The sequence below is a fragment of the Peromyscus maniculatus genome, chromosome 3 (genome assembly GCF_049852395.1).
Source record: "Peromyscus maniculatus bairdii isolate BWxNUB_F1_BW_parent chromosome 3, HU_Pman_BW_mat_3.1, whole genome shotgun sequence".
Lineage (NCBI taxonomy): Eukaryota > Metazoa > Chordata > Mammalia > Rodentia > Cricetidae > Peromyscus > Peromyscus maniculatus.
The window spans coordinates 152,789,878-152,808,626 of record NC_134854.1 but is presented as its reverse complement, the minus strand read 5'-3'; the positions used below and the strand labels follow the sequence as shown (position 1 = coordinate 152,808,626).

At 37.7% G+C, this 18,749-nt stretch overlaps 1 protein-coding gene across 1 annotated transcript in view; it reads right to left on the bottom strand.

Moving 5' to 3' along the window:
* Positions 1-5,241: 5,241 nt before the first annotated feature.
* LOC102924096 (uncharacterized) overlaps positions 5,242-18,749 on the bottom strand; it is a 51,530-nt gene continuing 38,022 nt past the window's right edge. The window contains exons 11-14 of the mRNA XM_076566115.1: positions 15,776-16,000; positions 12,950-13,098; positions 11,322-11,425; positions 5,242-5,421 (exon numbers count right to left, since the gene is read on the bottom strand). Coding sequence (XP_076422230.1) covers positions 5,262-5,421; positions 11,322-11,425; positions 12,950-13,098; positions 15,776-16,000 — 638 coding nt within the window. The 3' untranslated portion in view covers positions 5,242-5,261. The remainder of the gene's footprint in view (positions 5,422-11,321; positions 11,426-12,949; positions 13,099-15,775; positions 16,001-18,749) is intronic.

Here is an 18,749-nt window from a genome sequence, read left to right as displayed (position 1 = left end):
AAGAAACAACACATAGAACAAAATACAGAACCCTGATAAATAGCAAACAAACCTCATCATCATTAATATAAATATTTTCAATATCTCATTGCTCTAACATCACAATTAAGAACTAGGATATAGTTGTGGGCTTGTTTCTTTTTAGTTGATTGTTTAGTGTTTGTTATATTTTGCAGGCAGAAGAATTTGTCATCTTTAAAAAACATTTATTTGCTTAAAATATAATTTTATACATGATGAATAGTTGCCAGTATAATTCAAGAAACTCATACAGTTATCCACATCCCATATGTGTTCTCATTCTCTCTCTCTCCCCCTCTCACCCTCCCTGATCCATTTGATGATAAGTTGGCAACATTAAATGCAGTAGTATTCATTGAGGCTAGCTGGATATGATGACTCAGACTTATAATCTTATAGGCAGATGAGTTTGAGGGCCACCTATGTTACATAGTAAGTTTTTGACCATTGTGGGCTAGAGAGTGAGATATTATCTCATTAATAATAAAAATGATTGGTAATAATAATAATAATAATAATAATCCATAAATATATTTAGGGACAAGCAATTTCTTATATATATATCCTCATACATAATGATAAAACACAGGAGATTTAGTATTGATATAGGAATATATCCTATCCATAATCCATTTTCACATTTGTCAGTTTGGGAATCATATCATTGTTAATATTTCCTAATGTTGCTTTCATATTGTACATTTTTGTGCCTTCTTTGATTGTTTTTGCCTTGACATTAAAGAAAAAAACCAAGTTTTGAAATTGGAGTGTGTATGTAATATAATGTACCCAAAGAAAGTCATGAAAATTATGAGTTTAACAAATATGTGCACCTCTTCAAGCACCACTATGCAGGCTAGTTTTATGTCAACATGATACAACTAAAGTCATCTGAGAGGATGGAACATTAATATAAGAAAGTGTGCCAATAGCCTTGTGCCTGGTCTCTGGGGTTCAGGATGGTGGTGGAAGAGGAGACTTCTGCCAGAAATGTGTGCCAGGATGTAGCAACAATGAAAGCATAGGCAGGTGGGGTTATGTTGGGTAGGTACAGGTGAGGTGTGGGGGCAGTCTTACATGGGGTTCAGGTTGCTGGCCTGGCCTCTGGTGGAGTGGGAGACTTCTGGAAGGTACTTCACATGCTACCAAAAAAGAAAAGTTAAAAACCAGCTACAAACCTTTCATTCTACAATATTTACCTTCCTGCCAGATCATCTGGTTCAATAGTGGCATAAAACTTGTAGCAGTAACCAACAAATATTATTTGTGGAAGCCATATTCAACACAGCTTGGGTGGCCAAGCATCTGAGACTAGACAGGCCATGGACCCAGGGAAAACCAAATACTACTGTTCTACTAAAGGAACATAACAATAAAATGACTGTTAATGACATTCTGCTCTACTCATAAATCTGTGCCTCATCATCACCAGAGAAGCTTCTTCCTGCAGCAGATGGGAACAAATACAGAGACCCACAAGCAGATATTATACAGAAAGTGAGAGACTTTGAAATGCTCAGTTCTAAATGGATGTCTAAATCAGTTCCTTCCCCTCAAGACTCATGCAACTCTGCGGAAGAAGAAACAGAACGAGTTTAAGAAACAGGATAGAAGACACCAAAAAACAAGTTCTTTTAGATACAACATGTCTGACACACATATGAACTCACAGAAATATGGCATCATGCACAAGGCTTGCACATGTCTGGGCCTGATGTGGTCCCATTGTCAAGAGAGAAAGTGGACACAGCACACAGCCCTAACCAGAGGCTCTCGAAATTGATAACCACTTGAAAATAAAAAATGAATGCTCTAGAATCTCACTGGGTATACAAACCACTCTCAAGGCCAGTCCCCCTGCCCTTCAGTAGAAGGCCAAAGCAAAATGCATTCAATGGTATTTTTGGAGGCTCTTTGTCTCCTAATACTTTGTCAGGATTTTTAGTTTCCTTTAGGTCCTTTGGTTATGTATTATTATTTCCAGTTTTGTGCATATGGGGCTTCTGTGTGTGCGATTGTGTCTGTCTCTTTGTATATTTATGTATCTCAAGCTTTTTATTTATTTGTTTTTTCTTCTGTTTGTTTTGTGAAATTTTAACTTTTTAAAATTCTATCTAATTTCATTTCATTTTATTTTTTAAAATGTCTCTTTGTATCCTAATTAGAGAGAAAAAGAAAGGAGGTGGATTTGTGTGGAAGAGAGAAGTGGGAGGGATCTTAGAAAAAATGTTGATGGGATATCATAATAATAATGTACCGTATTAAACTTCTATTTTCAATTAAAATATATTCAAAATAAAATAAAACTGCTCTGAAAAGCAAACTCTGTTTTAAATGCACAGTACATTGAAGAACACACCGGAAGTATCAAATAAGTGTCTGTTATGATTTTTAAAAGAGAGGGGAGAGCATACTACTCATCAGAGGACCTAATTCAGTTCCCAGCACCTGAGTGGCTCACCATCTCCTGAAACTCCAGCTCAAGGGGATCCAATGCCCTCTTCTGGCCTCTAAAGTACCAAGGCACAAGGCATGTGACCATACAATCACACACAGAGAGAAACACACACACACACACAAAATCAAAATTAAAAAAAAATTACCTTGAGGTAAATGTGTAAGTTGAAACTATATAATATCTAGGAAAAATGACACTGTTAAAACCTCTGCAATTTTATATAAACAAAAACTTATTTTGATAGCATGAAAAAGTGATATGTCAAATTACAATGAAATGTTAAATTTTATATTGTTGAATGATTTATTTCAGAACATGCAGACTAGACAGTAAGAAAATACAATTATATCAAAAGTTTTGTATCCAAATTTTATATATATATATATATAATCTCCCTCTTACAATGTTGCAACTAGGAGATGAGCAGATAAGAATAGATATCTGACAAAGGAAAACATGACTGACCAATAAGTACTTGAAAAAGATGGTTGGTATTATTAGTTCTTAGAGAAATGATAATTCCTCAGTTAATCAAGATGGTAAAATTTCAAGCATTGAATTGTTCCAAGTGTTGGCAAAGATGAAGGGCAAAGGAAGCTCTCCCATGTTGCAGAGAAAGTAAGATGACATAAACTATTCAAAACATGCTATAACTTTCTTGTGAAATGAAACTGCACTTAATACTGGAACACAGAGATCAAAGATCTAGATGTTTACCAAAATAAAAATAAAATAAAATGTATTTCACACAGTGACTTACACACAAAATGACATGAGAACTTTATTTAAAATTGTTAAAACTTGAAACATATCCTATGTTTACGAGTGAATGCAGAAATAGCATGGTATATTTATGTAATACAAAAGTACTTGTAACAAGAGAAATGAAACACTTATCTGTGAAAAATGCTTGAGTTTCCTAAAAAATAATAACGATAATAATAATAGTAAAAGATGCAGAGGAAAATGGAGCCAAATACAAATCTGTGCCTAGTATATGACACACTTGACTATGTCTTACTAATTTACAGTACAAGAGAGCAAATGTCTGCTTTCCAGGGCCCAGGTAGGGTAAGGAGTAGAAATGAAATTTGGGTGGCAAAAGAATGCCCTGTTAGGGTTTGATTATTCTATTAGTTGGGGTTTCTATTGTTATGAGGAAACACTATGACCAAAAAGCAAGTTGAGGAGAAAAAGGTATATTTGACTTACACTTCAGTATTGCTGTCAATCATCAGAAGTCAGGACAGGAATTCAAATCTGGCAGGAATCAAGAGGCAGAAGCTGATGCACAGGACATGGAGGAGTGATGCTTACTGGAAGATTCCCATGGCTTGCTCAGTCTGTTTTCTTGTAGAACCCAGGACCATCAGCCCAAGTGTTTCACCACCTACAAAGTGCTGAGCTGTCCTAATCAATCACTAGTTAAGAAAATGTGCTTCCATGCACACAAATCTTATTGAGGCACATTCTGAATTGAGGTTCCCACCCCTCAGATGTACCAATTTGTGTCAAGTTGACATAAAACGAGCCTGCACAATAGTTCTTGAAGAGATGTATATATTTTAACTCATATTTCTCATGATTTACATTGGGGACATTTTAATTACATACACACTCCAAGGTCAAATTTGATATTTTTAATGTCAGATTCAAAAAACTAAGGACATCATAAGTCTATAACCATGTTAAAACTAAAGGACATTACAAGGGAAAGCACTGATAGTGAATTTGAAGAAATATCAACAGTGATATAACTCAGAAAACTGACAATTATTAATATGAATTATGTAATAGATCATATTACTAGATCAATACTAAATTTCTTGTGTCTTACCATTTTAGTATGATGCTATAATAGAAATTGCTTAGAAAATATTTATGGACAGTTAGTTTACTATTATTATTATGACCATGATTATTATAATGCTTCATGAGACAGAGTCCCTTTCTATAGCCCATGGTGGCCTCAAACATACTATGCAGCCTAGACTGCATTCAAACTCAAGTACCTATAAGATTATAAGTCTGAGTCATGACATCTAGATGGCCTCAGTGAATGTTACTCTATCAGTGGAATTTCCATTAGCCAGCAAATAGGTCAGACAGACAGACAGAGGAGAGAGAGCTGGGAGAGTGAGAGAGAGAGAGAGTGGAGAGAGAGAGAGAGAGAGAGAGAGAGAGAGAGAGAGAGAGAGAGAGAGAGAGAGAGAGATATGAGAGAACATATGGACTATGAATCGTTGTTATGAGTTTCTTGACCTAGCCTAGCAACTACTCATCAAATCTGAAATTGTGTTTAATAGAAAATAAATCCTTTCTAAACATAAATTCTTCTATCCACACACACACACACAAAAAAAAAAACCAAAAAAAACACTAACCAACCAATTGACAAATACAACCTCAAAACTGCATCATAGTTCTTAATTGTGATGTCAAAGCAATAGAATATTGAAATGGTTTGTCCTAGGGATGATGAGTTAGTTATGTGTGCTAATTATCAGCATTCTGGATTTGGTTCCATGTGTCATTCATGAAACAAAGGATGATTCCTCAGGGCTTGGAACAAAGGGCATCCATTCTCTAGATGTGAGCTGCTATGTTTAGTAGGCAGGGAGAAAGCTTCTGGTGTGTTGTTAGATTTCTGTAGAACATCTCTTCTCTTCCAGCTCATTGCTATGTTTGCTCAGCTGACTGAGTCCTTTGGTTAAGACATTCAGTCATCAAGTAGTCACAAATCATCACAGGATACCAGCAAATATGATAAAATGTTCCATTTTTACTTTTCCTTCATACTGTACATGGAACCAGGGAATTTATCCATTCTCTTTTCACAGATACAGGGGTGTTTTCTACCACAGTCATCTTCATGTATACCTCCAAAACTGAGAAATGCACAGTCTCCACTTTCCTTTAATAATTTCACCGTTTTCAAATTACTGTAAACAAAATATATAATAGGCAGTTATTAAAATTTGAAACATATTGATGTGATGAAGGCCATGATTTTAAAAACAATTTTTATTGACCAAAATATACTGAATATAAAATTAGTTGTGTTTTACTAAAGGATTTTTTGTTTTCTCTAAACTCATTTAAAAAAAGGTCTTGGGCCAGTGACACAGATCAGTGGACAGAAGCCATTGCCACCAAACCTGACAACCTGAGTTCAGACTTCGGATACACAGAGTAGAAGAAGAAAAGTGACTCCTTCAACAACCCTCTAACTACAGATGTGCTGTGACATGGGAACACACATGCATACATTCACACAAAAATAAATAAGTGTAATAAAAATGAAAAATTAAAATAAAAATATTCTCTTGATCACAATTCAATTCCGTATCTATTCCATATTGTTAATTTTCCACCTTCAAGTAAATTTAATTTTCAGTATCGCCAAAAGATCATTTTATACTAAGGTTTATTTTCTATGATGCTTTTTGGAATAAAGACATTTTAAAAACAAGAAAAAATAAATGTAGGTGGCACACAGGACAGGGTCTCATGGCTTGGGCAACACAGTGAGATTTAAACAGGATAGGCTGTTGAGAATCTGTATAAAAGGAGATAAAATAGGGAATGAAGTCCACCAAACTCCATTTGATGTCAAAGGGATAAAGCTTCAACAAAAGATCATTATTTGTTGAGCCCTAGATTCAAGCCAGGTAGAAATAGTGTGTTTACCATAGGAACAGCAAGAGAAGATAAATGAAACTAATTGGCCTTTGGGGTATAGACAGAACTAATAAGGTACAGTAGGAATGAGTATACACATTAGAGAGCCATGAGACGTGATTATGGGTACAATCAATAAAGCATATGTGTTGAACATGAGCAAAGAGGAAAAGACCCAATAGACACTTAACTATTCACAAGATCCTCATGGAGTACACATTCTGCATCATGAGCTCTTTACCTCCATGGTGATGTCTATTTGGAGCTCTACACAAGACAAGCTAATCTCACAAGTTGCTCACTAGGTCCATTAGAACCTGACATTGAAAGAGATGTCCAAGCTACTGCCTCTTCCCACTAGAGAAAATGCTTCTGGTGGTGAAAGAAATCTTCTCAACACCAGGTTTTTATACTGAATCCTCAGTTCCGGCCCTAGTAATCATACCATCATCAGGGGGCAGTTCTGTAGCACAGTCAAGGTCTACAAAGATATTTTAACCTGGCTGCAGGCATCCTCTCAGCCACTGGCACCTCACTCCAAATGCTACCACTTGCCCATCTCTGACTCTGTATGGTGCTGTAGGCTGTAAATAAATTCATTAACTCTGTGGTCAGTCATGGTGGAAAACATCACCCATCCTGGTGCTTTGGAGGTAGATGCAGAAGTGGGGCTAGCGTGTATGAAATGATATTTCAAGTAGAAAAAACAAAACTAATATACCAACAATAATAATCCATGTGCTTTGAATATATCAAACCATCTTGTAAAGATGTCGGTCCTCTGGCCACCTCTGTGACAACCTGCTTGAGAGTGTCTTTAGATGAGAGAGAGGAAATTATTTTCCTGCAGATTTGGAACCTAGCTATCCACACTGGCTGGACCACATTCAAACAGAAGTGACCAGACCTACCATGTTCCCAGGCACTGAATGAAAGATTCCTGAACCACTGTGAATACCATGCTTCAGACAGTTTCTGTAGCCACTGAAGAATAAATTTAATAAATGCCTCAAAGAAAACCACATCAAAAAAAATATCCAGCAGAAACAGTACATTCAGTTGCATAAAACTTCAGACATTAGGATTACCATCTAACAGTTGTAAAATAAGAATAGTTGATATCTTTCAAGAGACAAAGAACAGGACAGACACAGTCACACCTGCCAGTAGTCCCAGCACCTGCAAGTTGGACACACAAGGATCAGGTGTTTGAAGTCAGCCTGGGACACATGAATCGCTATCTATAAACAACAAAATAAAAATTAAGATGATATTTAAATGATATAAAAGGTAATTAAAATTATAATTAACTTTTCCATTTCTGGTGAGAGTGAAAAATTATGCAGCCACTTTGGAAAGTGACATGATTGTTTCTCAGAAAATGGTAATCAACCTACCTCAAGACCAGCTATGCAACTCTTGGGCATATATCCAAAGGATGCTCCATCCTACCACAAGGACATTTGTTCAACTGTGTTCATAGCGGCACTATTTATAATAGACACTGTTATAAATTATTGCATCTGGGAGACCCCCAAGAGTATCCCAAGAGTACAGGGAAACATACTGGGCAGATGCAGTGGTGGACTGGGCAGATGAATCCCATGAGGGCATGGTGGATGTGGCAGTGGTGCTGGCAAATAATTCACATCCCAGACACTGCATCCATGTGGAGAGTTTATTATAATAAAGAGATGAAGAGAAAGATAGGAGAGAGAGAGAATAAAAGAGAGAAGAAAAAGAAGAAGAAGGGGAAGGGAAAGGAGGAGGAGGAGAAGGAGAAGGAGAAGGAGAAGGAGAAAAGAAGAAGAAGAAGAAGAAGAAGAAGAAGAAGAAGAAGAAGAAGAAGAAGAAGAAGAAGAAGAAGAAGAAGAAGAAGAAGAAAGAGAGGGGGATCAGGGGTGCATATTCCTTGGAGGAAAAAGATGGAAGAGAGAGAGGAAGGGGCGGAGTTTTTCCTTAGAATGAGGGTTTTACATGAGGACCCCGAGGCTAGACAGTACAGAGACCCAGGACAGACTGAACATTACTGGGGAACAAAGTCAGTCCAATGATTCATAATAATATCCTGCTATACTCATGGGCTGTTGTCTAGCCTAATTGCCACCAAAGAGGGATCACCCAGCAACAGATGGAAACATGAAGAGACACACAGTCAAACCTCAGGAAGACCCTGGGGAATCCTGTAGAATGGGGAAGGAATGATTGTGAGAGTCAGAATGGCACAAGAAAACCACAGAATCAATTAACCCGAGCTCACAGGGACTCACAGAGACTGAACCAAAAACCAGGGAGCCTTCAGGGAGTGACCTAAGCCCACTGCATATATGTGACAGTTGTGTGGCTTAGTTTTCTTGTGGATCTCCTAACAGCGAGAGCAGGGGCTTTCTCTGATACTGGTGGTGACTTTTGGCACCAGTAGATGGACTTTTGTTTTGGGCAATCAGCTCCCCAACAATGACTCATTATCATTGTCATGAGACTTATTATCAATTATGAAAGCTCAACTGAAGAGCTGAAAGGAAGGAGAGAAAGAAAGAAGAGAAGACTGTGGCTAAACTGTAAAAAATTAATTAATTATTTATTTTTGGTTTTTCAAGACAGATTTCTCTGTGTAACAGCTCTGTCTTTCCTGGAACTCCTTTGTGAACAATGTTGGCTTTGAACTCACAGAGAACTGCCTACTTCTACCACCAAGTGCTGGGACTAAAGGCCTGTACCCCTATCCCCCAGCAACAAATTTTTAAAATAGAAAATAAAAGACAACCCCACCCCCCAAAAAAAACCCTGTATTTTTCGGTTTTTATTTGTTTTTGAATGGTCATGTTCTAGGAGTTAGATAATAAACGTTTTTAAATACACGCACACACACACACACACACACACACACACACACACACACACACATACACACACACACTCGCACGAGCGCGCACATGCACGCATGCGTACCAATGTTATTTTTGGACAAATACAGAATTCCTGTGATAGAAATTTCAATATTAGTATTTTTAAAACCATCAACAAGCAGGAGGAATGGTAATGTGTGATATGAAAACAGAGGGAGCAATTCTGAGACTTAAGACATCAAATGTCGATAGTACTTGGGATAAAGAACAGGAGAGGATCAACAGTGGGTTAACCAAAACTAAGGGTTTATCAAAGGCCTTATGGACACCTACTAGTTAATAAGCTTGCATATGACCAACACAAAGTAGACTCTTTGTTCCTTTGATGGTTTGGTGTGTGTGTGTGTGTGTGTGTGTGTGTGTGTGTGTGTGTGTGTGTGTGTGTTTAAATATTTTTTAACTGATTGGGTGCTTTTTTATTTTATTTTCACTTTGTTTTGAGGAGAGAGAAGGAAAGAACTTGACTTTAGGTGGGTAGAGAGGTGAGGAGGATGTGGGAGGTGTCAGAGGGTGGGAAAGCTGATCAAAATATATTCAATTGAAAAATGAAATTGAAAAGGAAAATATAACCATAAAAGAGTTAGAACCACAGAAAATATGAATTATTAAATGAAAATCAAAGTATAAAGCAGGGGATACATCCAGAGGAATTATTGGTTAGCAAGACTACATAGGTCTCCACACCAGTACAGCATATTGCCATTACCTTTGGTTACCAACAATAACTACATGGTTACATGGTAAGACCTGATTGCTGAAGACACCACACACTTTGATGTCAGAACATAGAGAAATCAATTTCAAATCAACCAGGAAACTTCTTTCTTTGAGATATTTTTTAAAGGACGAGAAGGTGATTTATAGGCCACTGGGGGAGAAGAGATATGAATGGTCTTACTCAGCACTGGGGACTGCATGGTTCAATACTGACCTGACAGGCAAGATGTGCCCAGTGGTTATAGGATAATTAAGTGTTTTCTTATTAGAATTGAGATCTTTACTACATAAGTGATTTCATCTTTGCTATTGTAATCCAAATGAAAAGCCCATGATTGTGGAGGTCAAGGGCCATAGTGTGGACACTGCTACAATCACTTTGATAAGTGGGCATGTACTCAAACTGTACTCTTAGTACATGTGTTTACGGTCTAGATCTGGGCTGCTCTCGACCTTGGTCAGAGAAGCTTCTTTTGCAGTAGTCTGTAATCAGTACAGAGTAGCACAACTAGTCAAAGTTCAGAAGGGAAGAGAAAATGTGTTTAGCTCTACGGGGACATCTTCAACTCCCTCCCCTTCAACACCATCCCAAGACTCAGGGAACCACAGGGAAGAGAAAAATGGAAAAAATGTAAGAGCCTGATGAGAGGAAAAGCTCTGTGAAATCCTGCAATGTGGACATGACAAGGCTTTCCTACTCACAAACTCACAGCAGCTGTGGTCACCTATATGAGACCTGAACAAGATCAAGCCAGCCAAAATTCCAGCATAGTTGGGGAGGGGCCCTCTATCTCTTAATGTGCTAGTATTAGGTGACTGCTACTGGAAATGAGAGACACATTCTTTATTAAGGTTGTGGCCACTGGGAAGTATCCTTGTTCCAGTAGATGGCCTACAAACATACACCAGTGGACAGCATCAAGTAAGAAAACATGAGTTAGATGGGAACACCTTAGGTACAGCCAGGGGAAGGTTGAGAGGGCAAGTAGGGGATGATATGATCATATTTCATTCTGTATATATATGAGATTTTTTAGAAATGGTATTAATAAAGAAAACCAATGAACAGTTTTCTACCAGGTCAGAAATGAACAAATTTAGAGCTTATAGACTACAGCAACCTTGAAATGAAAAGTAGATGTGCATTGCATATATATTGTGTTTTTATATTTATAAATTAACAATTAAATAAGGTAACTACAGAAACAAGTCAAGTGTATGTTTAAGATACACTCATAATATCTTTCATGATGATCAAGTTACATCACATGATCTTAAGCTTTGGTTTTTTGTGCCCTCTGCATCTTAGAACACACAACCCTGAGCTGTGTTCAGTATTACGTCACTAGCAGTCAGCTTCTAAACCGTTTCTCTTCCCTGACTAACACTTGCTCAAACACTGTCTGATGCATCTTGTCCTGACCTGTGAGCTCCATAGAAAATGAGGAAAGCCATGTGAAACGAGAGAAAAGCCTTTGCATGACACCCTCCCAACTGTGCACCAGTGTTAGAGTATGAGGGTTCAGGAAACTCACAGTTTAGATGGGACATCTCCAATCCATTGCCATTCCCCTTTGCTTCCATTATATTTTAATCCAATCCAGTATCTGTTTGTAGTAACCTGGGACTGTAAGAACTTCTGTAAGGGAAATAACACATATTTTGATAAAATGTCTGTCTGGTAAGAAAAGAACAGAGTAACAGGCCCCAGCTATTCTTATGTCAGTTCTCTGCTGTCCTGTCCTCCAGCCCTTCAGTCCCTCCAAGTTCATTTTTAAAGTGATTTCCCAGTAGTAGCTCCTTTATGTAACTCCCCCCCCATGACAGTTACATAAGTTATTTAAAATGAAAACTTCAGGTGGCTAGAGATACTGGATTCATGAAATGATTTGTGACCGTGTTTCTCAGAGAAAGTATTACTGTGTAGCCAATGTAGACATTGAACTCAGTCTCCCAGCTTCAGACCCTGGCTCCTTAAGTAAGCCCAACACTTTATGAAATTATTCAAATAGACATTTTAGAAGACCACAGAAGCATGCGGGGAGTGTTCAACTTAAGAGACCCCCTTGTCTAAAAAAACTAATTAATCCAGGTGATAAGTCCAAGTCCACTGTGAAAAGCTGTGTGCTATCCTCCATGTTCCAGCAATGAAGCCATGCTGTTACTTAGATCAAAAGTGACAGAACTTGAGGAAGTGTGAGATACTTGGAAGTAAAGAGTGTGTCTTACATGTGACACATGAGTGGAATGATACCTAATAAAATTACTGAATATATTAAGTTTAAATTTACCCATGTTTACTGTATCAAATGAAAAATTATATCATTACTTGACATTAAGATTTATTTTATGCTATAATTATTCAGACATGTATTAAATTGGTGAAGAAATTGTGCATCATATTCTAAATGATAAAGTTTTCAAGCTGATTATTCAACCATTTCTCTAGAAAAATACCCTCTATGTATTTGAAGAAACTTTTTAGTAATAATACTAAACAGTTAATGTCAGGATTCTGGCCACTTGCTCCCCTTTAAATGTTCATTTCCAAAGATAGATTTTTTATGAAATATAAGAATATTAGGAAGTAAATATTATGGGCAGATTCAGTGAAAATCAACTAACAGGAAAAACTGTTTAATTCCTGGTTCTTATATAATTTCCATTTTGCAGATTGGCCCAGAGCTCAGTTACTTTCTCTATTGTCATCCAGTTACTCATCTCAGACAATCTCACTTCTGGGTTCCGAAGAGCAAACCCTAGACCGTGGCCTCTCTTGGTGCAGTTGACACTCTATGGAGATACATAACTGTCAGTCACAAGATGTGCTATACCAAAGGACTAAACTTATTCAGGTAAAATATGCTTCTTTCCAGGATTCTTTCACAGATTCCTGGCAAAGGGAGGAGATTGCAAAGACAGGACTGTCTCCTTAGTAATGAGTCTCCTTATAACAACCTGTGTCCTAACACTAAATAGGAAGTAGGAAGGAGTGGACTGGAAAACTCTTGCTGTATGATTTTTTCCTTGAATTACAGGAAAAACACATACAACTGCTGAAGGACTCTTTTTTTTTTTTTTTAAATATCTGGGCTCACTATTTCACTATCAAGGGTAAGAGAAGGAGTCTAAGAATAAAGAAGCATGTAAGAATCTATGGTACCGGTTCATCATCATCATCTATCTTCAAAAGGGATAAGCTGCAGTCCTGGCAGGTCTGTTTACATCCGCTCCAGTGTTTATGGTCCATGTCCATGATGAAATAATAACATTTTATGCCGCAGCAGAACAAGTGTCCTTCAACATGCTTCCCTACAACAGATAAGACAATGGTGATTTTTTTTCTATCATTCTATTATTAGGACTATGGTGATATTTTGTATATGCTTGACTGAAGATCTAGGGAAGAGCTAGTCATAGAGTTAGCCATAGAGGCCAGGCAGTGGTGGCACACACCTTTAATCCTAGCTCTATAGGCAGAGGCAGATGGATCTCTGTGACTTCAAGGCCACCCTGGACTACAAGAGATTAATCCAGTCTAAAAGAGAAACAGAGCCAGGCAGTGATGGCTCACACCATTAATCCCAGTACCTGGAAGTCACATGCCTTTTATCCCAGCATTAGGAAGGTTGAGGCAGGTGAGATATGGCTGGGCAGAGAAAAGAATATAGGGCAAGTGGCGATAAGACTCAGAGGCATTCAGTCTGAGGATTCATGGAGACAGGATCTTCCCCCTTTAGCTGAGGAGTTGGTGAGGTAAAAAGTGGCTGTGGCTTGCTTCCTCTGATCTTTCAGCATTTACCTTACTATATGTCTTCGGGTTTCCATTATAAGACCTATTAGGATTTGTGCTACAGAAGAATGTATTTATTATACATCTATAACTAAGTGAAATCTCACAGCTCTCAAAAAATTGAGACACTAGAATGCTGAGACCTCTGCACACCCATTTTCTATGCAGTACTGTTCATAAAAGAGCTGTGGATAAAATTTAAGTGTTTATTATTGATGATCAATAGAGAAAAATGTATCATATACACACAAAGGATTACTATTTATCCTTGACAGGGAAGAAATCTAACCGGGCATGATGACTTATGTCTGCCTACAAGCCCAGCACTCCATAGGCTGAGGCATGAGGTTCACCTCTAGTTTGAGATCAGCCTAGGTTAAGCAGTGAATTCCAGTCCAGCCTTGGCTATATATGGTGAGTTCCAAGGCAGCCTGGGCTACAGAATGAAACCATTTTCACATCTAATCCCCTAAAGAGAAATCCTGACCTAAGTGACCAACTGTGTAGTAAGAGTCTTCCAGATGACTCCTGACTGCTGCTCACTAATTGTCAGGACTAAGTGTCCTGTTATGAGCTGATTCATTACTAATGAGACAGCAGAGCCTTTGCAATAACTTCCCTTTCTCAGAAGTCTACAAGAAAGACTTTCAGAGAAGCGTGGATGAACTTGAAGATAGAATGCAAAGAGTGACAAACTAGGGCCAGGACCATACTTTTTTATTTCACTCATATGAGGTTTATGGCACAGCTCAGTTCTAAGAAGCAGAGGGTTGTAAGATCCCTGGGGCTGGAATGAGGGGAAATGAGCACTTGCTACTCAGAGGCAGTTACATGCATGATGCAATACTAGGTCTGCAGTGATGCAGTGTGTCCACAGTGGCCCACATGCTACTCTACACATACAGCTGTGCTGTGGTCTATGTTAGATGCTCTTACCTTAATAGAAATAAGAGACAGCTAAGGAAGCTTTTGATGGTGACTTCCTGTTCTCTTGCCTTCAAGGGTACACCCACATGTCCAAAGTATCAAATTTGAATACATTAAAACCTGTCTACTTTACATAGCTACAATCTCTCAATAAGATTTATTTGTTTGGTCTGTTCTAGGGGACCCCCCACTCCGTTCTCTATTAATAAACCTTTATGTCCAACTGTTGTTTTTCTGAGGAGAGGTATCATCACTCTGTAGTTCAGGCTGGTTTGGAATTTGCTGGACACCTAGACTGTCCTCAAATTTGCAATCCTCCTGTCTCAGTGTTTTAATCACAAGCATTGCAGAATCATGCTGCCACTTAGAGATGGTAGTTATTTCATTCTAAAATAATAATATAAAACATTTTTGATGAGTCTGGGATGCCTCAATGACTATTTTTGGACTTTATCTTTTTCTCTGTCACATATTTTAGATTTTACCATTTTTAAAGATATTATTAGTCCTTGAATAATGAAGATTGTCAACCCCTGCTATCATGCACAGTGAGATCATATTCAAGAGTTCTTTGTGTACATTAACTTTTGAATAAATTCTTAATAATGAATGATAAACTGTGTCAATTAATGTTAAACAACCATGATGCAAGGAAAGAAAGTTTCCTTGTAACACTTGAAATTTTCATCTCTGTGTCATTCAGTGACAGAGATTCACCAGTATGGGCTCCATGGAGAAGCTCCCATGTGTGCTGCAGTGAGCTTCACTATGGTCAGAAACAGGCCAGCTCTCTGATACCAAGACAGAAGGAAAACACACACACATACACACACACACACACACACACACACACACACACACACACACACACACACATTTTTATGACTGCATCCATGTAAAGGCTTTAAGTCCATTTCACCCTAAGAATTTTGTAAATACTCTCTTACTGGAAACTTCCACATTCTGTCAACAAAAGAAATGGGGACTCAGATTTGACCCCTCATGAAAACGACCTGAGTTCTCAGCTGTGCTGACTGAGCTCCATTCCCTGGAGCAGTGGGAGACAGGATGGCCACTGAGTTCTAGAAACTAAGATTTTCACAATCCACACAGAGATTTCCAGGGTTCCCGGACCCTCCATGAGACAAGGAAACCCCACCCATTTGCTTAGGGATCACCAGCATTGTTAGCTGCTAACTGGTCTTCAAATCTTCTAGACAAGAATCAATACAGAATAATGCAATTCTTTATTCAATATTTCCTTCTTACCTGTGTGCTGTACACAATCTAAAACAACCTTAGTTTTCCCACAGCATCTGTTCTGTTTTCTATTGAGAGTGTCTGGGTCCCTCTGATGTTTGAAGTCATCACACCATGTAGACTTATTTCTCGAAGTTTCATTCAATCTGCTGTTATTTTGCATGGTGATATATCTTTGATTGAGGTTGTTTAGATTTTTCTGTAGTTCATCATTTTCTTGACTATACTGAAAAACTAAAATTAACAAAAGATATAACTAAAAATGGCTATAAATAATAAATATTGAAATTTATGATATAAAAAAGGCCTCATGTTGACTACATATATTATTCCTTCAATTGCTATTTAGAAAATAACAGCTCATCTGACTCATTAACGAAATGGAAACATCAATTTTCCTCTACCAGCATCTTCAGTATAAAGTAAAAGATGAAGCAGAATTAAATTATGGTGGAAGCACATTTCCTTTCAATTCCTTCATTTTTTTCTCTCCATAATACTTACACACACACACACACACACACACACACACACACACACACACACACAACTAAAGAATTCAGTCAGCCTTTAACATCCACTGAAAATGTGAATTAAGAAACATGAAGAAATGGCACAATTCTCAAAGGACAAGATGGAAAGCATAATATCCAGACACATAGCTATATTTTATCTCAATCTGTGAGTGATTTCTTCTATTGATGTAAAGGAATCTAATAGGGCTGAAGCTTTAACATCTCTGTACATTATCTAGTCTTTTTACACAACCATGTGCTCAATACAGACTGAGGAAAATGAAAAGAAGGTCATCATTTCTTTTGCACAGCTGTTTCTCACATAATGTTTACCTAAGATTCACAGTCCCTTCAGCTCAGAAGGCAGACCATCACCAAGTTCTCAGAATGAACATGACCATGGATGGGAAAGTACAAAAGCTCTCAACAGCCCCAAAGTTAATGAATGTAAGAGAAAGGGACACTGTAGTGTGGCAGGAGTGCAAATATCCTAAGAGCTGGGCGGTAGTGGGTCATGCCTTTGATTCCCAGAATGCCAAGTGAAACAAACTTGAACCAGGACCACAATTTTTGGTTTCACTCAGATGAGGCTTAAAGCACAGCACAGTTCTAAGAAGCAGGAGTTTGTAAGATTCCAGGGGCTGGAGGGAGGGGAAATGAGCACTTGCTACTCAGAGGCAGTTACGTGGATGATGCAATGCTAGGTCTGCAGTGATGCACTGTGCCCACAGTGGCCCACATGCTACTCTACACATACAGCTGTGCTGTGGTCTATGTTAGATGCTCTTACCTTAATAGAAATAAGAGACAGCTAAGGAAGCTTTTGATGGTGACTTCCTGTTCTCTTGCCTTCAAGGGTACACCCACATGTCCAAAGTATCAAATTTGAATACATTAAAACATATCTAGTTTACATAGCTACAATCTCTCAATAAGATTTATTTGTTTGGTCTGTGCTAGGGGACCCCCCACTCCGTTCTGGCAGTATGGAGGGAATGAGGTATCTGCCAGCGGCACATTACGCTATGTGGTAGATTTAGTCTTTACTAGTATTAAAAAAAATAAAAGGTTTCTGGGCTACACATGCTTTGATAAAAGCTTAGACCCATTATTTCTGAGACTCGATGACTCACAAAACTGGCAGAAAACACCATATTGGTAAGCTGAAATGGGCAGAGCCAGCAGCCATAGCGCTGGTTCAGTCTTAGAATACTGCAGTTTAAAGCAATAGATTCACAATACGTAGGTTTGAAAGAGACAAAAAAAGATAAATTAATATAAAAAAGCCACGTAAAGATGAATATTACACAGACAATCTGGATTGTGTTGTTTTTGGGATTTTTAACTGCAAAAAAACATTTGATCGAAAAAGATGTTGAATTAAACCAATATGTATATTTTAAAGGTACCTTGACTTCAAAATTTGTATTTAAGGATATGTTGCTTTGGAAAAGAGGTTCTGCTTTTGTTTCCACAGAAAACCAGAGGCTGTGGATTTGTTCCAGATTAAGATACATCAGGTTTTACCAGCCAAGACCCACTGAAAGGTCTCTGATGACACCATGACCCAGATGATCCAACATCCAGAGCGGTTTCAAGGCAACTGGTTCACACAATACAGCCTCATGGACTACCCCATGGGCCTAAAATTTTCTTTGCGTCCCCATAAGATACAGCGCCCCCCTCCAGCAGGAAGTAGTAAGAGATGCTATGCCCAAATTCCCAAATATACCAATCTGGCTTTAGAGGTAGAATTGGCTCACTCCTCCTCTAAACCCAGACATATTGCTTTAAAAAAAGTGGTTAAGAGATTCTTGTGTCCCAAATCAGAAGAGCCCTCTGGGGTGGGACAGAGATAAACCAATATTTTTATTTAAAACAGGTTGATTATAAATGTGATCTCTTTCTAAAAAAGAAAAGGGGATATGATATAGATATATAGGAGGATATAGAGATGATAAGATAAAAAGGTAGATTAATGAACCTACTTTTAAAGAACAACTTGTTTAAAATGTTTTATATTGGTTTAGATTTTAGTTTATGTTTAAAATGTTTTACATTGGTATAAATTTTAGTTTATTGATACAAACTTGAAGTTAATTTTGTTATACTGTATATATATATATATTTCTATTCTTGTTTGAGGTATTATGTTTATGTAACTCATTTAAAATTGTAATGGATAATTAAAAAATAGATTAATAATTAGTCATCTATGATAATCATATTTGTAGTCATGTTAGTTAAGTCTTCTAGGTATACATAGATATATTTCAGATAGATAGGTAATCTTCAAACACTTCATAGACCTAGAGAATATGGCATTTAAATAACTTAGAATTCTGTTGACGTGAGACACAATTGCTCCTGGCTGCACTAATTTGATCCCGAGAGAATGTTGGGCTTCTAAGACATTTCCATTTGGAAGTTTGTCTTTTTGGCACAAAATGGCCTAATGGGCAAAGAAC